The sequence below is a fragment of the Lissotriton vulgaris genome, chromosome 5 (genome assembly GCF_964263255.1).
Source record: "Lissotriton vulgaris chromosome 5, aLisVul1.2, whole genome shotgun sequence".
Classification (NCBI taxonomy): domain Eukaryota; kingdom Metazoa; phylum Chordata; class Amphibia; order Caudata; family Salamandridae; genus Lissotriton; species Lissotriton vulgaris.
In genome coordinates this window covers 215428876-215453303 of record NC_141693.1, presented here as the reverse complement: position 1 = coordinate 215453303, position 24428 = coordinate 215428876, and the positions used below count along the sequence as shown (strand labels likewise).

At 52.5% G+C, this 24428-nt stretch overlaps 1 protein-coding gene across 1 annotated transcript in view; it reads left to right on the top strand.

The window, feature by feature from the left end:
• The window catches only part of PNPLA7 (patatin like domain 7, lysophospholipase), a 1710105-nt gene that overhangs the window by 1510819 nt on the left and 174858 nt on the right, over nucleotides 1-24428 (top strand). Inside the window, exon 32 of the mRNA XM_086921192.1 lies at nucleotides 3214-3366. Within this exon, the coding sequence (XP_086777318.1) occupies nucleotides 3214-3366 (153 nt within the window). The remainder of the gene's footprint in view (nucleotides 1-3213; nucleotides 3367-24428) is intronic.

Below are 24428 nucleotides of genomic sequence, written 5' to 3'. Positions count from 1 at the left end.
CTGTCCCCAGGCACCACAGGCTCCTTCTCTCTAACACCTCCAAAACTTCCCTCAGCTGAGCTCATTGGGTTGTGTGATGAGAAAACACGCCTGAATTTATGTACCCTGATTTGGATTACAATTGCTGACATGCAATGACATCATTAATGACCTTGAATAAACCTGCAAATTTGAACTTTTTCTGATGTGAACACAGATTGTTGAACAACAGTTTATTGAACTAGACCTCTGGGTCTTTCTGAAGTTGTGCGCAGGGGTGTTCTCTCCCTAGGCGGGAGAGCTTCTTCCTACTTGTTCAATGATCCATGCCTAATAATTAAAGAGAATAAAGACAGAAAAGTCACATAACTAATTAATACATACTTTTTTATTTATAACTCAATTTAGTGTCAAGAGCAGGTCTCTGCAGGATCTTTAAACAACACATAGCAGGCATGTTTCTTTTGGCAACCCAACTTTATATTTCTTTTCATTAAATGCATTCTCACACTACAGCAGTAAGTGTAAAAATACAAATGTAGGGGGGAGGAGCCTAGCTAGCAACCGCGATGGCCGCCTGACTCCTCGGCTCCGCTGACCCTGCTGCCATCCTCCCGGTTTCCGCGCTATCCTGCCTCCTTCTAGAGCTCTGCGCTACGACAGCGGAACCGGGAGGCAAACCCGGTCACGCCGATGTGCTCCTTTCCTCGATCCCGGCAGCAGAAGCCCCGGGACGCCTCCACCCTTCCGGACGCCGATCAGTGCAGCCCGGGTCTTTGTCTTGTGGGGACGGCCGGCCCCGTGCACAGTGACGGCGGCCATTACAGGTCGTGCTGAGCCGGCTGTAGTGCCCTGTCGGCAGCGCCTCCTCCTCTGTACCTGGCTCTGATACTCCTGATCCCGGACACCGCCGCAACCGGAGCTACAAGGTATCTGCTCCACAGTCCCGAGACGGCTCCTCCGCAACATTGTTTCCCTTGAAGTTGCTGCGAGCGCCATCTTGCTGCCTGCTCTCGGCTCCTGCAGTTATAAGCCCAGGGCTGCTGGTGGGACGCGGGCGTCGGCCCGAGCCACTCCACAACTGTTACGGGATGGAGTTTGCTGCCCCTGTGCCCCTCAACCGCTTACATCGTGCCTCGACCCGGCAGAGTGCAAGAAGGTTCGCCGAGAGCGTGGGTAAACGACCAGTGGGTCTACCTCTCTTTTGCCATGCTCGAGTTTTGGAGGGGGTTGCGTCCCTGCCCTTTGAGGCGCCCTTGCATCTTGGTGATATCCTGAGCGCCCTGGACGACCTCAGGTCCGCCATGCGTAATGTTGCCGGTGAATTGGGGGCTCGGATGGATGCTACTCTGCCTGATGCCCCCCAGTCTATTTGCATGCGGGACGCTGCGCCACACCCTACAGCTGCTATCCATGGCTCCCTCACCACCGTCGCCATCGAGCCGCTGCGGTCGCGTGACCCAGTCATTGCTGGAGTGCTGGTGGGGACACCCCTGAAGGAACACAAACTATCTGCAGAGATGGACTGGCTTGGGCGGCGCTGCGGGACGCCACGCCTGAGGACTGCCTCGGGGGCTACTGGCGGACCTCCGTCTCCCACCCTGAAGCGATCATTGCCGTGTGGACTGGCTGCCTCTGATGCACTGCTGCCGTGCTATGGATCATCTGCCACGATCGTGGACCACACTACTGCGTCCGAGATGGACTTTGGTGATCGTTCCCTCACTCAGCTGTGGTCCCTTTGTTCGTTCCCACCTTTCAAGAGGTCTATCGTGCAGCTGGATTGTACCGTTACACCGCACCGTAGGGGACAGGGTTGAGGATGCACCCTCCTGGACCAGGACTGTCTCTCTTCTGCTGCTGGGTTGATGACGGACTGCCGGGGATTTGAATATTGGTATTGTACTGGTCTTGGGGTCGGGGTGGGGGCGGCCAGGGAACGGTATGTTAATTGAGTTGGATATATTTCATTTGCTCTCCTCCGGTCTTATGTGAATTGTATTTCTTTTTCTCTTTCCTTTTCTCTTTTCTTACTTCTTCTCAATTTCTCTTCTCTTACTACATTTCGGGTTTTTGGGGAGATAAAACACTCTGCTAGGGGGGGGGGGTAGGCCGTAGCCTCTGCATGTGTGTAGAGTGGGGGGGTATATTTTAGTTCGTGTTTTCTTTCTATGGCGCCTTTTGTTCTTATATAATTTCTCCCTTTTTTAGGCCCGTGTTAGGCCCTGGGGGATGGGTGGTAGCGCGGTGTTAGCTGGGATGTTGCGTCCTCTCTAGGGGTGTGCATAATGTGTGGCCATCCTCTGGCTGGGACTTGCGTGTTGCTAGTCGCACTGATTGGTACGGGTGTCTGTTGTCGAGTCCCACCTACATGGACCTAGTTTCTTCTTTCTTGTTTGTATAAGTACGGTGTAGTATGACCTGATCTTAATTGTTGCGATGAAAACCTTTAAAATTAACCTTCACCGATCCTGAGACATGGTAATATGGTAATTACAGTGTAACCCCTCTAATGCTTGCCTATAACGAGAGATATTACTGTGTCGCCGTAAAGTTGCATTAGCGCTCAACAGTTTTCGTGGCCGGCCGGAAGGTTGTAGGCCCGTATTTGTCCTGATTTGATGCACAATAAAGGTTTTCAAAAAAAAAAATACAAATGTAATGAATAGGCAGAGTGAGGGCCCAGGGGGTACTGGAACCATAAAAAAACGAAGCTTTGGTAATCAGTTAACAAAGGCATGAAAATATGCTAATGGTCTTTAAAGACCTGTGAAAAACTCGGCCGGAGATAAGACTCCAGACACTGCCCAGCCGAGGCTCCAGGAGCGCGAGCTGCACTGCAGTAGCCCGGGCTGAGACAGGATGGGGGAGGAGGGGGGCTAAAGCCCTGGAGGCAGAAGTGACACTGTGAAGGTGCGACCCCCTTTGCATCCCTCCACGGCCCCCCTGGGGGTCGCGCCCCACAGTTTGAATACCCCTGCACTATATTGTTATGATGTACCCGCCCATTTGGGGGGCGTTGCGGGGGGGGGATTGTTTTGTTTCATAGAAGTGAGTATCTCAATATGCTTCACAAATGTACAGAACAAAATGGCTTAGGTGGTCCTCATGGATACACCATAGACCAGAACAAGCGTGCTGGGGATAAGCCGGAGAGGTGAGGAATGGTTACAGCCAAGTATCTTCCGAAATAATCCAAGTCCACATGTTGATCTGTGTTCCCTTGTCTTGCAGGTGCTGAACATGGCCGAGATTCAGACCCGTCTGGCGTATGTGTGCTGCGAGCGGCAGCTGGAGGTGGTCAAGAGCATGGACTACTGCGAGTACCTCCGCCCACCCATCGACAGATATGGCACCCTGGATTTTGGCAAGTTTGATGAGATTTGTGTACGTTTCTTTTTTACTCACTTTTCCTTTGATTGGACGAGCAATGGAAGAGTTGCAGAAGTGATTTAAGTCAGACAAGCTCTGAAAAGAACACAGCTGCAATGGCACCTAGGCTGACTCATCCCCATAATAAAGCAACGGAAACCTAGCATTAAGGGGCGAGAAACGCTAGAGAGGGCGCCTGCATGAGCTGCTTGCAGGTATTTTTAGTTTGAGGGAAAATGCCACCTTGTTTTCAATCGGCTTCCATTCAAAAGCGGATGCATACATTTTAAAGTCCCCTCTGTGCCTTCAGCATAGTTAACAAGGAAGTGGGATGAGACGTCGACCTGGCTACAACCAGCTCTTCCACACCCATGCCAGACTTGTGTCGCATTTGCTTGTTGTGCACTCCCCCACAGTGTACTACGCCATCACATTCCCATAGTTGTGCGCACTGGTGCGCTCAACGTTTTGAACAGGTGCAGTACCAAGGCTGCGAGTGCACGACGCCTGTTGTGCATGCCTTGAGCACCTCTTTGAAGGGTTTGACACCTGCATGCCTCTTTGAGTATAGTTACTTAGGGCCTGATTACAAGTAAAGGTGCTAAATATCACATCTGGTACATAACGATACCATGAGGTCTTGGATGCGATAAATAGCACCCATTACGAATTATGTGGAAATAATTTGTGGATTTTGGAGTTTAAACCTTTTTAACCTGCATACATTTAACGAATGTTGGGTTTTTTCACTCATGTTGGGTTATTTAACACATTTAGTAATTATCGGATGTGTAAACTCTTAATTTTGTCCCGTACGTAAACTTAATTAACTGCCCAAATTGTAATCAAGGTCTTCGACTGCAGCTGGGGTTCTCCACATAACAATAACCATAGGTAATAGCTGTTTTCAGTACTTAGAAAATCAGAGAAACAGCATAAACTCCAGAAATTTCTGAAATAGCCCTCAAACTTTCATTTTGCTCTAGTTTCCCAACTAAATATCCAAGTTTCAAGTCTACAATCCTGCATAAGACTTCCTCTTCAGAACTCATCAGTTGGGCCTCCAAGTCGGTATTGCCAACACTGTGGCACACACTTTGTTTTCACCAGCATTCACAACAAAAGTGAAAGTTCTTGTGAGAAGGAGAATGATCGAACAAGGGATAGCTTAGTGTATTAGAGGTAGTGTGTGAGAGGGGCTAAAAGTTTGTGAGAGAAAGGAGGATTCTAAAGAGGGAATAGAATGTGCCTGTGTTTCTGAGAAAAGCATTACACTGAGAGGTGTGGGTGTGAGTGAAAATAGGATGGTAAAAGAATGTTGTAGGACAGAAAAGAGGGGCTTGGAAAAAAACACTGAGCAGGTTATACTTGAAGACATGTGAAATGAAGGTGTGAGAAAGTAGAGTATGCAATACAATAGTGAGATGACTATCAAGAAAAGTGTATGGTGAGCTTGAGGGAAGTAAGAAGGATAGTGAGAGCAGGGTATCAGATGACAAACAAATATGGGTGTGAATGAAATTTGTTATAGAGGAGAGCATTTAAGATAGAGGGAGGATGGAGGGTTGAGAAGAGGGAGTGTAAGGATCATGCATTTATAAAAAGGAAGTGGCGAATTTGCATGTGACTCCCCCGCAGGGGGCCTTGAGGTCCGGCGCTTTGCCTTCCGCCAGGGCTCTGAAAAATCTGGTGTGGGCCGCTGTGAAGCGCATAGAAGCAGGAGGGGGCTACCCCTTGCTAGTGAAAGTGCGCCGTGGTGGCGCTGAAACACCTGGCCAATGGGAGGTGCCAGGCAACCATTGAACCCCCCCAATGGGGGGAAGCCGCCTACTCAGACAAAGGCAAAGGGGGCTTATAAGGCACCGATCCCGACTGCAGAGCTCACTGAGCAGACACCGTGGACCTGTGGGGGAGTAGTGCACCAAAAAGAAAATGCGAGAGGTGCAACCAAAGAAGTGTTGAAGCGAGACTTACCCACGAAAGGAGACAACTTCCCCAGGAAACAGGAAACAGGTCGAAGGGATCACTTTAGCAAATTTGGTTCATAAAACGAGCCGCTACACCCCGCTGAAGTAAAAAAAAAAGAAACAGGAGACATTGGAGTGAGTGCAGGGTGAAAAAGGAAAGTGGCAGCATCCGGCTGAATTAAACAAAGAAAACAAACAAACAAGAGTCAAGAGATATTTGCGAGAGTTTGGTGCATAAAGTGAGCGGCTGCACCCTGCCGGACTCAAGTCCGCAGTGCGAGCTAGGGACAGCCCAAAACAGCGGGTGACGTGACCCACCTTTCACACGACAAGCGACTGGCCGGACTTGCAGCCACAATACCTGGGATGGAGAACCAGAATCTAGGTGAACAACCGGGAAAGTTGGGCGAATTATTGCAGCAAATAAGGACGGTGTCCGAACTTCACAGTACCAACTGGTTGCAGTCACACATGGACCAGGACCCGGTGAAGGGACAAGCAAGCAGAGTACAGGAGGGCAACGGGAGGAAGGTTGCCGACCAGCACCCAGGAAACTGCAGAGAGCCCCAGCAAAAACACCAAGGAAGACAGCAGCGAAGAAAGGGTGCAAGAGGGCCGACCTGCAGCAATCCCTGTGACTCCAGGTACCAGCAAAGAAGCCAACCGCGCAGCAACAAGTACATTAACTAAAGAAGGAGGAGTTTGCTATTTTCGATCTGCACATCAACATTTGTCTCTTTGTGATCCAGAAAAGTAATTGTAGATATATATTATTTTTTGAGTGCAAACTTGATGTAAAATGCTTTTCCTCCTTAAGCATTAACCATGTACAAACCGCCCCACAGCCGTGTTGCAGATTGTCACATCCATGTGCGACACTATAACATCAGTGCACATATCCAATTTGTACAACCTGGTTGTGGTGTAATTTCGGTTGGAGATATTCTTTGGAGTATATGCTGGAACTTATCATGGCTCCACATTGAAAATAAATGAGGAAAACCGCAACCTCTGATAGTGTACCACTAGAATTGGATTATATATATTGGGCGGACTTCCCTTTAAGGGAGCGTGGACTACACAAGTATTGGGAGACAAAGTACTGTACAAATTGGAGATTTGCCTTGAGAAAGCCCATAGGGGGCGAAACGCGCGTCTGCTGTCAAGAACCGTGTTTTAAAAGAAATAAAGTTTGGATTTTGGCTACACCACGTGATTCCTTTGGACAAAGAAATCGTGTCCGTGCGTGCTTACAGCACATGGTTGAAAGAGACTTTCTGTGATGTGCACTGATGTTTTTGTGTCGCACAGCGCAGCAACAAGTGGTGAACATATCAGTGCGATTGTACAGGAATGCTTAAAATCGTTTGCACCATTGATGCTCAATGGCTTGGGCGCACAGGGGTCTGGGGCAATGGGCACTCAGCCACAAAGTGGAATATCAGGGCTACCTTGTCACCTGGTGGATCCAGGTTGCTCGCGGCAGGGGCTACAGATAGGCCAGGCCAGTGGGTTGGGTGGCCTCGGACGATTGGGCCTGGGCTTACAGGAGACAAGTGTGGTGTCAGGATCCCCCCTTCCCCCCTTGTGGCATGGGACAGCGCAAGCAGGGTGGGCATCCCAGCATGATCAGGCCAGGCTCCAGAGGCATGCACTGGCTATCACCGGGCTCCTTGTCAATGACCACAAGGGCCACTCAGTTGGCAAACCTCATCTCCTTGGTGGTGAAGGAAAGGATATGGTGGAAGGAATTTATTGACATTTTCTCGTTATTAGAGATTCAGTTGGATGGGTTGTACTTGACCTAATGTGACCAGAAGGAGGAAGACAGGAGGAAAAGGAGAAGGGAGAGGAAGGAAATGAATTTTGATGACTGGTTAGACGCATTCAGAATTATGGCCTGCATTATTGTTGAAAAATTCCCATTCAGTGCAGCGGACCTCTGGCTGTATGAAGTCGTTATACACGGGGCACATAGACGATTCCCGGGGGATGCATGGTTGGAATATGACTTGGGGTTAGTTCCTAAAAAAGAAAAAAGTCAGTTCAGGCTTATTCACCACCTCTCCTTCCCTGAGTGTGAGCCGGTTAAAGATGGGCGCAGCACAGAGGCATGTTCAGTGGGTTACACAAAAGTAGAATACGCCATCGACCTAGTAAAGGCGATAGGCTAGGGAGCCCTCATGGCAAAGGCCGATATTGAGTCCGCATTCCGACTTCTCCCGGTCCACTCGCCTAGCTTCCACTTGTTCGGTTTCCAATGGGAAGGGGACACTTATTTTGACAAAGCAATCCCAATGGAATGTGCAGTAAACAACTGTACATATTTGGGGGTTCCCCTGATACTAGGTAGAATACCTAAGCTAGGGACTATAGAACTGATGCAACAGTGTGAGAGTAGGGTGAGAGAAGTGACTGCAGGGTGATTGAGGTGACCATATGAATTTGAGTGCGAATGTAAGTGCAGACAAAATAATGTATGGTTAGTGATGGGCTTGTTTGAATGAAATTACAGAGTGAGCAGTTAGGGGGACAGGTGAATAAAGAGTCACATGAGTGCACGCTGAGTAGTGTGCTTGTGTTACTACAGGGTGAGGTACAGGGTGAACAGCGCAAGTGTATTGTGAGTACAGAGTGATCACTATGAGTGCTGAGTGAGCGGTGGGCTCATGTGTTCGCAGGCTAAGTGGAGGGAGAACTGTGCGAGTTGATGACTGGGAGTGCAGGGTGAATGGCGTGAGTGCATTGTGATCCCTGTGAGTGAAGGGTGAGTGTGAAAGGGAAGGTCGAGAATGAGGAGTGAGTTGTCTGAATGCAGGGCGCATTCCCAGACACTTAACGTAACTCAGCATGTTATTGAGGGCTGGCGAAGGGTATCAGATATAAGTTAAACTATTGCTATTATGGCATTATTCAGGGTCAGGGTCGGACTAGCCGTAGCGGGCACAGGGCATTTTCTCAGTGGGCAGGAATGGTGGGAGCCGTTTTTGGACTGGTGGTAGCCGGTTTTGGTACAGCGGGACAGTTTTGCAGCAGTGTTGCAATATCACCCCATGTACCAAAAGCTGCTGCAGTGTTTCCCACACGCACCCCCACCCCAGCAGCCCGCCCTACTCAATTGCCAAGGTCGGTTTGCTTTCCAAGTTCGGCCTTGTTCAGGGATCGAGGGTGTAGGAAATAAATATTGTGCTCATCCTGCAACAAACTTCCAGTCTTGTGGTTACGGTTGCCAGCTTATTATATTGATGACCCAGGCTGTACAAAAATAAGCAGTCACCTAAAGCCTATTTTCAGCCCTTATCTGTGCATACTTGGAACAGCAAATATAAATATAAAGCTTTTTTAATTGTGTTCTAGGGCTGCCTGAATGATCCATGACTTGTAATTGAAGGGAACAAAGACAGAAAAGTCACATTACAAACTAATACATGCTATTTTATTTCTACCCCTATCATTGGCAAGAGGAGGCCTTGCAGGCTCTTTAAATAACAAATGGCTCGTATTTTTCTTTTGGGAACCCTACTTAATATTCCTTTTCATGAAATATATTTTCACACTACGGCAGTAAAAGTTAAATACAAATGTAAGGAATAGGCAGAGTTGGGGCCCAGGGGTTACTGGAATCAGACAAAAACAAGCCTCAGTAACCAGTTTACAAAAATATTTAAATATGCAAATGGTCTTTAAAGACCTGTGAAAAGCTTGGGAGTGCCAGCGATAAGACTCCAGACACTGCCCAGCTAAGCCCACCGCAGTTCGAGCTTCAGCAGCCCGGGCTGAGACGCACGATGGGGGGTGCTATGGGCGTTGAGCACCTGCTGTAGAGCAACCTATGTAAAATGCCAACATATCCCATTATTACACTGGCCCTTCTAATACTCTCCGACGCCTCTTAGCATCTTATTTCACTTGGGTCTGCATCAAATTTCATTGTTGTTTTTGTTTTCTGTTGCGCGAACTCGACCTGAAGATATCAGAGCGTTTTACATACGGACAGATTCATTGTGTTAGGCACGGGGAGATTAACTGAATCGCCCAGAATCACAGGATGTTGAGCGTCTCGGCTGAGACTTGAACCCAGTTCCCCAGCTTCGCGGTTGATCGCTCTATCCGTTAGGCCACATCTTTGCCCTTGTCTGTCGTGACTCTTCTCACTGCTAATGCATGAGCTGCGTCACGGAGAAGCTCAGTACTGGACTGCCTGCCGGAATTCATCTTTGGCAGGACGGACCTCTAGGGAAGAACAGCTAGCATGGTAATTAATAGAGCTGCCCTGCTTCTTTCAAGCAGGAGTAATGATCCCACTGAGCTGGGCAACGATGCACAATCAGTTTTGTTATGTGTACATCTACGTATGCGTATTGGGTCAGAGCACAGCAGGTGTGCACCGATGCCGAAAACAAGGCATGCCCGCCCAATGGCACCTTTTTTGCTGCACGTATTGCACAATTCTGTGTGCACAACCAAATAGAGCAACTAGTTCTCAGAAAAGTGTTTTCATTGGAGGAAAAGTGATTGGGACATTTTAAATGATTCATAGAGATTTTAGCATAGGCGTCCTTATTCATGATTAATACCTTGAAAAAAGTTAGGCAAAATGATTTTGTGCTACTGTGCTATTTATTTAAGAACCAGACAACTTTGCCTTAAACACAGACCTACAGTTAACATCTGAACAGCGGCTGAATTTTATTGTATTTACTTCTCATTATGTGCAGAGCAAAAATAGTCTAAATTCAGTTTACGTCATGTTTTCCCCCCATGCAAATACAGTTTGACACTTTCCTCATTACAAAATAGTGCAAATGGATTTTTATAATTTTTTGAAGCAGTGCAAAGCTTCTATGAAATGGCCCACGGCATTGAGCTGTTTGCTAATAGCTACACTGTTGTGAGAAAGACAACTCCAAAGACTAAATATGTGGTTAATAACGTATACAACACAGAATTTATTTACTTTTAAACAAGTTTATTACTGAATGCTATATGGGTTGTGTATGGCAGCTGCTTAATTTGTATATGCTGTCTTGTTTGTGCCAATAGGTTAATTTGTGTATCTGAAAGAAACACGTTAGTTACAGATTCCTTACCTTAGAATTACCCCCAGGAGTCAGACTGGATCCAGAACATTTGTTCGTCTGCAGCACCTCTGCGCGTCGGAATGTAGCATCTGTCGGCCCCACGTCCGTCGTCTGCATCATGGACGCCGGGATGACGTCGCGGCAGCTACTTAGACGCCGCCCTCGCGCGCTGACTTTAGTTTGTTCTTTTTCTGCGCCAGCCAGTGCAGATCCGAAAAAAGCGGTATCTCAGTCATTTTAAGTTTTTCTCGACTTTTGTCGGCTTCTTGTTTCGAGTCTTCGACTCCGTATATGTGAACGAGGGATGCCCAGTTTCAAGGCCTGCGGTTCCTGTAACCGACTGATGATGACGGATCCGCACCGTGTGTGGCTCTTTTGCCTGGAGCGCGACCACAACCCTAAGTCGTGCTCCAACTGACAGTCGATGACGCCGAAGGCTTTGCGGGAGCGGTCCTGAAAGCTGCTTGAACGCCGACAGTCAGCTCCGTGCAGTTTGAGGTCCCGGTCGAGAGGGAGGTCGAGGGACCGGTCGTGGAGCCACAACCATTCCGGTTTCAAATCATCAAAGTCTTCGATCTCGGGGTCGGGTAAGTCGAAGCATAAGAAAAAGTTGAAGAAGCGTCGTTGCTCTTCGGCTTCTCCTCGTCGGTCGGCCGATCCGCCGAGGCACGCAGGTGGTGCCATTCCTGTGAGTCTGCCCGCGGAGCCCGAAGGGTCAGTTCCGAGCTTCCCTCCCTTTCCGGGACCTGGAGCGTCCACCGCTCAGCTTCCTACGTTCTATGAGGCAATGCATGCCATCTTTGGGCGGACCGACCCCGCCGGTGTGCCTTCGGGCCCCGCGTACTCTGTTTCTGGGACCTTGTCTTCGCAGCTGGCGACTCCGGCGCCCCAGGCCCCCAGGCTTGGATCCGGATCGGTGCCGGTTGACTTAGTTACCTCCACTGCCACCGCTTCCTGCAGCACCACTACCGCGTTCGGTGCCGGACGCCTCCCCGGCTGGCGTCGACCCCGGCCTCCATCCCGACGTGGACATGGAGCCGGACTGGCATCGGCTGACACCGGATCCGGCGCCGATGGGTACTTTTGTCCCTGTGTCCCACCCTGGCCATTTTCGGCCTGATTGGCAGCCAGTGAAGGGTGAGGAGGACTAGGAGGGGTCAAGTGACCCTTTAACTGACCAGTTAGATACTGAGCAGGACTGGAGAGAGGAAGTGGGGGATGCCAGTGGTCTTGACACTTCACCCAACCTTGGCATGTTGTCTCCTCCTACCATGGCTACGAAGGAGGGATCGTTATATGCAGTGGTGTTGCATAGGGCCGCAGGAGCTCTCAACCTCGAACTTCCTACGGATGCAGTCAGGACTAACCTCTTGACTGAGGTGCTTTAACCGGCAGCAAGCTCTTCCGTTTAATGAGGCCCTCACTTACGTCCTTTTGGGCACGTGGTCCAGGCCCAACACAGGGGCTCCCGTAGACAGGATGATCGCCTGATGCCACCGCCCGGCTCCGGTCCAAGCCGCCAACTCCAAAGGCGCCTTTCCTATCGCTCCACCAGAAAGGGAATCCAAGAAGCTTGACCACCTTGTCAAGAAAGTTTTCTCTTCCGTCAGCTTAGGACTGCGGTCCGTAAACACCGCATGTCTCTTAGGCAATTATTCGCACTCAGTGTGGGATATGGTGGCGGAAGTGCTGCCTCAGTGTCCGGAGGAGGCGTGGGTAGTGCTCTCCTAGGCTGTTGACGCCGGGAGAGATGCAAAAACAACAATTGATGGACAGAATGCAGAACAATGTCATACATTCACCCCAGTACAGAGATCTGGGCCTAAATCCATCGTTTTTTTGCACTCCACACCACCCCAGTTCAGACATGGCCATATGCAAATCAGCCTTGACCCTGTGCCTCATGGGAACAGTCCAGCCTGAACTGCCAAGCTATGTCTTCTCTGGACCGGAATCAAGCATCCTAGGACCGGTTTCTGGCTATCAGCCGTCTTCAGCCAGGATAGCTTGACTCCAGTGGTGTGGAGAGCACGGGACTCACGTCTGAGTATACCCGTCCCACTCGGGGTGACAAATGCAAAAACAACAATTGATGGACAGACTGCAGAACAATGTCATACATTCACCCCAGTACAGAGATCTGGGGCTAAATCCATTGTTTTTTTTTGTGCTCACCATGCCATTCCAGTTTGAACCCAGCGTTTCAAGACCTCCAGGGCTACGGCCAAATCCTTGGGCCTCTCCTCCCATCCGGCGCAGTCTGCTTTTCGCCCCTTTCGTGGCTACGGAAGGGGTGCCACGCTACGTCCCACGAGGGCCACAGGCCGCAGCAAGTTACCCAACCTTTGCGCGGCCGGGGACGTGGAAACAACCGTTGTGGTTCCGGGGGCCAGCGGGCGGGCCAGTCCAACAACCCCTCTATGCTGCAACCTCCAAACCCTCCTAGTCCGTCCTTTCAGGCCCATCAAATGCCAGTGGGCGGCAGGATTCGCCATCACCTTCCCCACTGGTGCACCATAACTTCGGACAGGTGGGTTTTGCAGATAGTCCGAATGGGCTACTTCCTCCCCTGTGAGTCTACCCCTCCAGCCATGCCACCACAACACCACCACATGTCGGAGGATCATCTGGCCCTTCTCCAGCAGGAACTTACGTCTCTCTTGGCCAAGGGAGCCATTGAGCGCGTTCCTGTCCCAGAAGTAGGTTGTGGTTGTTATTCCTACTACTTCTGGTTCCGAAGAAGGACAAGGGCCTGCGTTCTGTCTTGGACCACAGGGATGTCAATCACTTCCTCCGGGTGGAGAAGTTCAAGATGTTGACGCTTGCTCAGGTCTTGTCTGCCCTCGACTCGCAAGACTGGATGGTAGTGTTGGACTTGCAGGACTCTTATTTTCACATCCCGGCGTTACCTACGGTTCACGGTAGGCCACAAGCACTTTCAGTTTACTGTGCTCCCCTTTAGCCTTACCAGCGCCCCTTGGGTGTTCACGAAAGTGATGGCAGTGGTCATAGCTCATCTGTGCAGATCAGGGGTTTCAGTCTTTCCCTATCTCGACGACTGGCTATTGAAGGCGGGCTCACCCCAGACAGTGATCTCCCACCTCCAAACTACGGCCGACCTCCTGTATTTTCTGGGGTTCTCCATCAATGTGCCGAAGTTGCACCTGAATCCCTCTCAGAAGCTCCTCTTCATCGGAGCGGTTCTGGACACAATGCGGTTTCAGGTCTATCCTCCCGAACAGCGAGTCCTGGCTATTCAGACTATGATTCTGATCTTTCAGCCTCTGTCCCAGGTTTCGGTCAGAATAACCCTGAGGCTGCTGGGCCTCATGGCCTCCTGCATCCTGCTTGTTGATCATGCCAGGTGGCATCTGCAGGCTCTGCAGTGGGACCTGAAGTTCCAGTGGACGCAGCATCAGGGGAATCTGTCCGATTGTGTCCAGATCTCGGAGGGCACTGCTCAACAACTGCAGTGGTGGCTTACGAACCAGGATTGGGTCAGTGGCAGATCCCTCTCCCTTCCCCAACCAGACCACACTGTGGTGACTGACGCATCCCTTCTGGGTTGGGGTGGCCACATGGGAGAGCCACATGGGAGAGGCATGGGAGATCAGAGGTCTCTGGCCTCAGACGGAGTCCGGGCTTCACATCAACCTTCTGGAGCTCCGTCTTGCACTGAAGGAATTCCTTCCGTCTGTCCGGGAAAGAGTAGTGCAGGTGTTCACGGACAACACCACCGCCTTGTGGTATTGCAACAAACAGGGCGGGGTGGGGTCGTGGACCCTATCTCAGGAGGCCCTGCGCCTATGGACATGGCTGGAACATCAGGGCATTTCCTTGGTGGTTCAACATCTGGCTGGTTCTCTGAACACCAGGGCGGACAAACTCAGCTACAGGTGCATGATGGATCACGAATGGCGTCTTCACTCGAAGGTGGTGCAAGGTCTCTTTCAATAGTGGGGAGAGCCTTGGTTAGATCTATTCGCCACTGAAGAGAACGCTCAATGTCAGCAATTCTGCCTGTTGGAATTTGCAAAGTGGCACTCTCTCAGCGACGCTTTTTCGTTGCGAGTGGGGTTGCGGTCTGTTGTACGCCTTCCCGCCTATACCACTTCTGCCCAGAGTGCTGAAAAATATCAAGCGCGACCGGGCCCAAGTCATTCTTGTGGCTCCGGATTGGGCGAGAAGAGTCGGGTATCCCGAGCTGCTCAACATGGCCATTGATCCTCCAATCCGACTGTCTCTTCTGAAGGATCTTCTGTCGCAGCAATAGGGGACGGTCCTCCACTCAAGCCTGTCCAGTCTCCTCCTGCTTGCATGGAGATTGAGCTGCGGCATTTGATGTCTTTTGACCTGCCACCCGAAGTTTGTAACGTAATCTTGGCAGCCGGGCGTCCCTCCACAAAGACGGTATATGCCTGCCGGTGGAATAAGTTTGTGGCATGGTGCACAGCAAAGGCTGTGGATCCCCTTTCCGGCCCTCTTTTAGAAAAACTTTTGTTTCTTCTCTCTTTAGCCTCTGCTCTGGGCACTATCAAGGGCTATCTTTCAGCCATCTCTGCCTTCCTTCGGTTGCCAGATCAGCCTTCTCTTTTCAAGTCCCCGGTAGTTAGCTGTTTTCTAAAAGGCTTAACACATCTTTTTCCTCCAATCACCTTCACTATGCCTCAGTGGGACTTGAACCTTGTGCTAACCTATCTCATGTGTGTTCCCTTTGAGCCACTGCATAACTGTCCTTTACTCCTTCTGACTCTTAAAGCTGCTTTCCTGGTAGCCATCACTTCTGCTAGAAGAGTGAGTGAGCTCCAGGCTCTTTCCTCAAAACCTCCTTTCCTGTCTGTTCATCCGGACAAGGTGGTTCTCAGGACTCATCCATCCTTTCTTCCTAAGGTGGTCACTGTCTTCCACAACTGGCAGACCATTACTTAGCCCACCTTCTTTCCACCTCCGCATCCTTGAAAGGAAGAAGAGAGGCTCCACCGTCTGGACCCAAACCGTGCGCTCTCCTTCTATCTAGAACGCACAAAACAGTTCCGGGTGGATGATCAACTTTTTGTTGGCTACATGGGTGCAAAGAACAGTTGGGCTGTACACAAACCATTTCTCGATGGGTTGTGTTGTGTATTAAGGCTTGTTACTCTCTGGCTAAACGAGCCTCCAGTCGGGCTACGCGCTCACTCCACCAGGGTGATGGCAGCCACTACTGCCTTGGGAAGAGCAGTGCTTCTGAATGACATCGGTCAGGCAGCCACGTGGGCATCACTACACACGTTCACCAAACCCTACTGTCTGGACAGCCAATCCAGAGAGACAGCTTCTTTGTCCCTTCTGTCCTCCAGGACTTTCAAGTGTGATCTTGGTTGGCAGACCCACCACCGGGGTTTGTATTGCTGGAGTATCTATTCTAAGGTAAGGAATCTATAACAAACGTATTTCTTTCAGATGCACAAGTTACTATGCAGGTAATGATATATCTGTAAGAAATATTAGTTAGTTATAGATTCCTTACCGCCGACCCATCCTCCCTGATTTGCGAACTGATTGCTAGGGTTAAGGACATCCTTTCAGGGCCCTAGTTTTGTGCACCAATGGTCTGTGTCCTGCATGGCTCTGCGTTTCTGGCGCGGAAAGTCGTGTATAGAACTGACGTCAGCGCGCCAGGGCAGTGTCTAAGTAGCTGCCGCAATGTCATCCTGGCGACCACAATGCCGACGACGGATGCAGAGCCGACCGACCCCACCTTCTTACGCGCAGAGGTATTGCTGACGAAAAATCTTTCTGGATCCAGTCTGACGCCTTGGGGTGAATCTAAGGTAAGGAATCTACAACTAACTAATGTTTCTTTCGTATATATCGTTACCGAAGATAAGTAACTTGTGCATTGCCACCTTGTTGTTTTGTTTTGCCACCTGGTTTGCGTATGTCATTTAGTTTGTGTCTGCTGTGAGTTTATTTATTTATAAAGTTTTATATAGCACAAAGTTAGTTTTTGTATATCACTTAGTTTGTGTGTGTGTCTCCAACTAGTCAATCGTGAGCTACCAGTAGCTCCCAGACATCCTCAGAGTAGCTAGCAGCCTTGAGGTCATTTTTCACTAAACACAGGGTCACATTTTTCTTTTGAAATTAAGGGAGGGGTGTAGTTACCTTGCATTATTATCACCAGTCTGCAGATAGCAGGGCCTGATAAGAAGCAGTGCTCAGTCAGATTTATGAAGCAGGCTGGACAGAGGTGAAGAACTGAAGCCCTGAGGTATTTAACTCTTAAATAAAAGTCCTAGTCAACTCCATATTGGAGAGTGAGAACATAATTATGTTTCTGAAGGCTTTTAAATGAGAGAAAATTGAAAGTAATTAAATGGTCAACTATTCCTTTTAATTTTCTCCCATTTCCTATTCTCACATTTACAATCAGAAGGCTGTTCGAGGCATGTGGGCTGCTGAATTCATATCTGTGCATAGATCGCCGCATAGTGTTGGGTCCGGATGATCGCACATTGTTGTCCTGGAAGAGTCTTCGAAGTATCACGAGATAGGTGGCTCCTCCCCTGGACTACAGTGCGCATGGGCATCGACTCCATCCTCAGATTGTTGTTTTCCGCCATTGGGTTCGGATGTATATTGGTTCCCTCTAGTCGGAATCGAAAAAAAAAAGAAAAAATTATTTTCTTAAGACCAAAAGGTCTTTAGTTCCAGGTCGGTATTGTCTTGCGTTCGGTGCCTAACTCTTCCAGCTCGGTTCCGAGCCGGATTCCATCGCCCGCGTGCTTTCGACGCGGAGGGCCCAGTCGACGCCTCAGACCCTATCGACTGTTCATCATGGACCGAAGTCCGTTCAAAAGATGTCCCGTCTGCAACTCAAAGTATCCCCACATCGTCGTCCACCCGGTGTGCAACAAGTGTCTGCCGCCGGACCATGATGAAGCAAGTTGCATGGCTTGTTCCCGCTTCAGGTCCAAGAAGACACTTAAGCATCGACGCGCTGCGCGCCAGGAGGCCCAGCTCACTGCACCGGCGCCTGAGGACATTTTCGATGCCGGGGATGTCGAGGAAGTAGTTACCGGGGACATCGGTGACAGCCTGTCGAATCCCGAGTCGGACGTCGACTACGATGCGGACGCAGAAATGTTTGAATCTGAAGTCGTCGACGAGGTAGGGGACGACGACGGGGCCTTCGGGCCATGGAGGATCGCTCGGACGAAGAGCGACCTCGCTCTGACACTGGGGTCGTACCGATTCATAAGGCTCAGGTCGAGGGATCGCCACTAGGCCTTACCCAAGATCTTACAATGGGTTCTACGGCTCCGCCTTCGGGCTCGGCCACGGACATTGCTATTGAGCCGCACCCTGGAAAATCGAAACCGAAAGTGAAACCTACGGTCTCGACACAAGAAACAGCACAGGTGCCCGCCTCAAAACCGAAAATGCGCATTACTTTGGTCGGATCCAAGGCCTCGGAGCCCTCGGCGCCGAAGAAGCAAAAGGGTGCTCAAGTCAAGGGCGTTGAGACGAAGTCTGCCGCGCCGAAGACTAAAGTCAAGGTGGTCGAGCCGATTAAGTCGGCGCCGAAGGCGGTCGACACCAACAAAGGACTCAGCGACCCGAAGAAAGGACTCGGCGACCCGAAGGTTCTCGAGGCTCCGCGTCAACAGGACAAGGCCAAGAGCGGCGCACCCCGAGAGTCCACTCCTAGTGGAGCCTCGAAGGATCCCGTCGACTCGGCGCGCCCGTCCGCCGCGTTCACCAAGAAGGTGACGGACTCCCTACAGTGAATCAGGGAGAAGGCCTCGGCAGTCGGACCAACAGATCCTCCACCTCCGAAGCCGGTCGAGAAACCTCACAAGGCGTCGACACCCATTCACTTCACGTTACCGCCGAAGGTGGCGCCGAAGGCTTTCACCCCTAAAGCGGTCGCCAGCGTCCCCGAGAAGGTGTTCTCGGTGCCAAAGGCGTCGACGGTGGTGTCCACCTTGAAGCATCGGCATTCTTCGGTGGACGAACAACATGAACATTTTATTGATGCAGAAACGGGCAGACTTTCCCTCCACAAGCGGAAAATTGCCCCGGAACAACCAATGGAGTCCTACAAGATTCCCCTAAAGAGAAAGAAGGACTCTGCTTCCACTCCTGTCCTTGTGGAACCAATTTCTCCACAGACTCGTGATGTCTCGCCCACTTACTCTGATGTGGACGCTGGGGAGGGCGATGATGAGGATGAGTACAGCTATCCGGTCTATACATACCCTGATGATACCAATGAACCCTGGGCTGCTGGTGCTGACCCAGGTGATCCTCATTCTGAACAAGACACTCAACTCTATTCTGTGAAGACATCTCCTACAGAGGATTCTGCAGCATTCAATGCCCTCATTGAACGGGCGGCTAAAAATCACAACGTCCACCTCTATGCTGACCCTGTTGACGTCGATTTCCTTTTTGATACCTTTTCAGTCTCGGAGAGGACTATCAAAACTCTACCTATGTTAAAAGGAGTCTTAAAACATGCTGGAGATTTCTTTAAAGAGCCTACCAGAGCAAGGGTGATAAACCCTAGGATTGGGAAAAAGTATAAGCCAGCGCCTACTGATCCTACCTACAATAAAGGACAGTTGCCTCTGGACTCTCTTGTCGTCTCGAATGCCTGGAAGAGGGCTAATTCTCAGACAACGGGTGATGCTCCTCCCCCAGACAAGGAATCTAAGGTCTTTGAGGCATCAGGGAAACGGGTGGCAGCACAAGCGGCCAACATCTGGCGCATTTCCAAGACCCAAGCGCTTCTAGCGAGGTATGACAGGGCACACTATGACACACTGGAGACCCTGTTGCAGCACCTGCCAGATTAATACAAGGAGGCAGCTGAGATGCTTATTCAAGAGGGGAAGCTGATCTCTAATGCTTCAATTAAGTGTGCACTGGACGCGGCTGACACCGCAGCCAGGGCTGTCAACACTAGTGTTATGCTGAGACGACATGCCTGGCTGAGAATCTCCGGATTTAAACCGGAGATACAGACCACCATCCTTAATCAAACAGTGAATCCAGATCACCTGTTTGGCCCAGAGGTTGACACCACCTTGGAAAAGATTAAGAAGGACACTGAAACTTTCTGAAAGAGACACGTTAGTGATAGATTCCTTACCTTAGAATATCCCCAGGCGTCAGACTGGATCCGGAAAATTTTGCGTAGCAGTACCCTTGCGCGTCGGTAGGCGTCGTCTGCGGCTCCGCGTCAGTCGTGGGCTCCGTGATGACGTCGTCGGAGTACTTAGACGCCGCCTCCGCGTGCTGACGTCAGTTCTTCTTTTTTCCGCGCCAGCAAGCGCAGATCTGGAAAAAGCAGTTCCCTGGTCATTTTTTGACTAACTTTTTGGATCTTTTTGATCTATTTCGAAGTCTTCACGACTCCGACGGTGCCATTAGGGATGCCCGGCTTCAAGCACTGCGACGAGTGCGACCGCCTCATGTCGATTACGGATCCGCACCGCCTGTGCCTGACATGTTTGGGCGTCGACCATGACGACGAGGCCTGCACGACTGTCGGGCCCTCTCGAGGAAGGCCAGGCGGGAGCGGTCCCGCAGGCGACTCGAGATCCGCCAGTCGGCCCCGCGCCGTGTGAGGTCCCGGTCCCGGTCCCACGGGAGGTCGAGGGACAGGTCGCGGGGGCGGAGCCATCACAGCTCCGGGAGTCGGCGCCACTCCTCCGGGTCCAAGTCGTCAGGTAAGAAGCATAAGAAGTCGAAGAGACATCATCGGTCTTCCGACTCCCCCCGACGCTCGCGCGATGCGGCCGGGGGTTCGGGTGACACCGCCCACGCGGCTCCTCGTGAGTCGCGGGCGCCGCGTTCGGCTCCATACCCCCCGGTCCCTGGGCTGAACGCGACGCCGGAGGAGATAGAGCGCTTCCTCATGGCCATGAGGTCCCTTTCTTCTCCGACGGGTTCCACAGCGCCTTCGGGCCCAGCGAACCCGTCTGGGGGCCCTAGTGGGTCGGGGGCTGCGACCCCGACGCCGTCGGGTGCTTCGGCCTCGACGCCGCCGGCGTCTTCGGCGCCGGCGCCGCAGGGCTCCACGATCTCGACGCCGCCGCTGCCCTTGGGCTCGGCGCCGCAGGGTTCTGCGGTCCCGGCGTCGTCGGTGCCTTCGGGCCCGACGCCGCAGGGTGCCGTTCGGCCCTCGTCGAGCGTTGGATCGTCCCCGGTGGACCTTACGACCCCCCCGGGGTTGGTCCGTGTGGTGTCCCCTCTGGCGTCGGCCTCGGCCGGCGCCGTCCCCATTGCCTCCTCTCTATGGGTTCCGGCGTCGGGACGGAGCCTGTCGGCGCCGATCTCGACGCCGGTCGGGGAGTTCCATCCCTATGACCCATCCTCATTCACTTACGACCCTGAGTCTCAGGAGATGGGGGAAGAGGAGGATTGGGAGGGGTCTGAGGACCCTCTGACATGGGAATGTCAGTCTAACATGGACTGGACAGGAGACCTTGGGGAGGCCAGTGGCCTGGACACCTCTCCAGACCCTGGATTCGTCTCTCCTCCTTCCGTGGCTTCGGAGGAGGGCGCGACATATAGTGTGGTGTTGATGAGGGCTGCTAAGGCGTTGGACCTTGAGCTCCCCGTCGCGGCCGTGAGGACTAACCTCCTCACCGAGGTCCTTAAGCCGCAGTCATGCTCCATGGAGCCTATGCTGCCGTTTAATGAGGCCTTGTCGGACGTTCTTTTGGGCACTTGGTCCAGGCCCGCTACAGGTTCACCTGTAGATAGGAACGTGGCCAGACGCCACCGCCCGGCTCCGGGCGACCCATGTTTCCTGTCCACCCACCCCACCCCACTGGTTATCCAGGCCTCTAACTCCCAAACTGCCTTCCCGACGGCTCCCCCTGACCGGGAATCCAAGAGGTACGAGGCCTTTGGCAAAAAGGTATTCTCGTCCCTTAGCTTAGGGCTGCGGTCTTCCAACACCGCATGCCTCTTGGGCCGTTACACCCATTCTATATGGGAAACGGTGGCGGAGTTGCTGCCAGAGTGTCCGTTGGAGGTACGGGCCAAACTCGGCCAAGCCCTAGTGGAGGGCCGGGACGCAGCGAAATATTCGATCAGGTGCGGACTGGATACAACTGACTCGCTGAGCAGAGCGATGGCTACGACGGTGGCGATTCGACGCCACGCCTGGCTCAGGTCCGCCAACTTCTCGGCTGATGTCCAGAATACACTCATGGACATGCCGTTCGATGGCCGGCGCCTCTTTGGCGACAAGGCAGACCACGCGCTTGAGCGCTTTAAGGACTCCAGGGCTACGGCCAAGTCCTTGGGCCACTCGGCCCCGCGCCAGCAAGTGGGTGCCTTTCGCTCCTTTCGTGGCCACGGAAGGGGCGTCCCCACGCGTGCCGCCAGCCACTCGCCGCAAACTGTCGTCCAGCGCGGCGGCGGCCGTGGAAACCGCCGTGGAGGCGGTCGGGGAGGCAAGCGGAACCAGTCCACACCTGCCCCCGCATCATCCGCCTCTAAACCCTCCTAGTCCGTGCTTTTCGGCCCATGTGACGCCAGTGGGGGGCAGGGTTCGCCATCACCACTCTCACTGGCGCACTGTCACTTCGGACAGGTGGGTGCTGCAGATCGTCCGAAGGGGCTACTCCCTCCCCTTCGAGACGACCCCTCAAGCCATGCCACCGCAACACCACCGCGTATCGGGGGATCATTTGCGGCTCCTGCAGGAGGAAGTTTCGGCCCTCTTGGCCAAGGGGGCCATCGAGCGCGTTTCTGGGCCAGAAGTAGGTCGTGGTTGCTACTCCCACTACTTCCTGGTACCCAAGAAGGGCAAAGGGGGCCTACGCCCTATCTTGGATCTGAGGAACGTCAACGGCTTCCTCCGGAAGGAGAAGTTCAAAATGCTGACACTGGCTCAGGTCTTGGCTGCCCTAGACCCAGGAGACTGGATGGTAGCGTTGGACTTGCAGGATGCGTATTTCCACATCCCCGTCCTGCCGGCCCACCGGCGTTACCTGCGGTTCACGGTAGGCCTCGAGCACTTTCAGTTTACCGTGCTCCCCTTCGGCCTTACCAGCGCCCCACGGGTGTTCACGAAAGTGATGGCGGTGGTCGCAGCTCACCTGCGCATGTTGGGGGTTTCAGTCTTCCCCTACCTAGACGACTGGTTGTTGAAGGCGGGCTCGCCCCAGGCAGTCGTCAGCCACCTCCAGACTACGGCGGATCTCCTGCACAGGCTGGGATTTTCCATCAATGTGCCGAAGTCACACCTGTGCCCCTCTCAGAAGCTCCTTTTCATCGGAGCGGTTCTCGACTCGGCGCAGTTTCGGGTTTACCCGCCCGAACAGCGAGTCCGGGATATTCAGGCCCTGATTCCGATCTTCAGGCCGTTATCCCGGGTTTCGGTCAGGCTGACGCTGCGGCTTCTGGGGCTGATGGCCTCCTGCATCCTTCTGGTGCATCACGCACGGTGGCGGATGCGGGCTCTGCAGTGGGACCTGAAGTTTCAGTGGGCCCAGCACCGGGGCAACCTTTCCGACCATGTCCTGATCTCGGAGGGCACTGCGAGACAGCTGCAGTGGTGGCTCACGGACCGCGATTGGTCAACGGCAGATCCCTCTCCCTTCCCCAACCGGAGCACGTAGTTGTGACGGACGCGTCCCTCCAGGGCTGGGGAGGCCACTTGGGAGAGGCGGAGATCGGAGGACTCTGGTCTCCGGCGGAGTCCCGGCTCCATATCAACCTGTTGGAGCTGCGGGCGATTCGTCTGGCACTGAAAGCATTCCTCCCGTCTGTCCGAGGGAGTGCAGTGCAGGTGTTCACAGACAACACCACCGCCATGTGGTACTGCAACAAACAGGGCGGGGTGGGGTCGTGGACCCTATGCCAGGAGGCTCTGCGCCTCTGGCAATGGCTGGAACATCATGGCGTGACTCTGGTGGTTCAACACCTGGCATGTTCTCTGAACGCCAGGGCGGACGAACTCAGCCGTCGGTGCTCGATGGATCACGAATGGCGTCTGAACTCGGAGGTGGCGCAAGGCCTCTTTCTGCGATGGGGAGAGCCTTGGTTAGATCTATTCGCCACCGAAGAGAACGCGCAATGTCATCGGTTCTGCGCGTTGGAATTTCCAAGGCGGCACTCGCTCGGAGACGCTTTTCGTCGCGAGTGGAGCTGCGGTCTGTTGTACGCCTTTCCGCCTATACCTCTTCTGCCCAGAGTGCTGAAGAAGATCAAGCGCGACCGGGCACAAGTCATCCTTGTGGCTCCGGACTGGGCACGAAGGTACTGGTATCCCGAGCTACTCAGTATGTCAGTCGATCCCCCGGTTCGTCTGCCTCTTCATGAGGACCTTCTGTCGCAGCAGCAGGGGACGGTCCTCCACCCGAACCTGGCCAGTCTCCACCTCCATGCATGGAGATTGAGCGGCAACAGTTGAGGCCATTTGACTTGCCTCCTGAAGTTTGCAACATCATTCTGGCAGCCAGGCGTCCCTCCACAAAGACGGTATACGCCTGCAGGTGGAACAGATTTGTGGCATGGTGCACAGCAAAGGCTGTTGATCCTCTCAATGCCCCTCTCTCTGAGATTCTTCTCTTCCTTCTTTCTCTTGCCCAGCAGGGCTCTGCTCTGGGCACTATCAAGGGCTATCTTTCGGCTCTTTCAGCCTTTCTGAGGCTGCCTGACCAACCTTCTTTGTTCAAGTCCCCTATAGTAAACAGATTTCTGAAAGGCATCACTCATACCTTTCCTCCTGTTCCTTTCGTGATGCCTCAATGGGACTTGAACCTGGTTCTAACGTTTCTGATGTGCGCTCCCTTTGAGCCACTTCATAACTGTCCACTTCGCCTTCTTTCTTTGAAGACTGCATTCCTGGTAGCCATCACCTCTGCCAGGAGAGTGAGTGAGCTCCAGGCCCTCTCTTGTAAGCCTCCTTTCCTTTCAGTCCATCCGGACAAGGTTGTTTTGAGGACTAGGCCCTCCTTCTTGCCTAAGGTGGTCACGGCCTTCCACATGGGGCAGTCCATCACATTGCCCACCTTCTTTC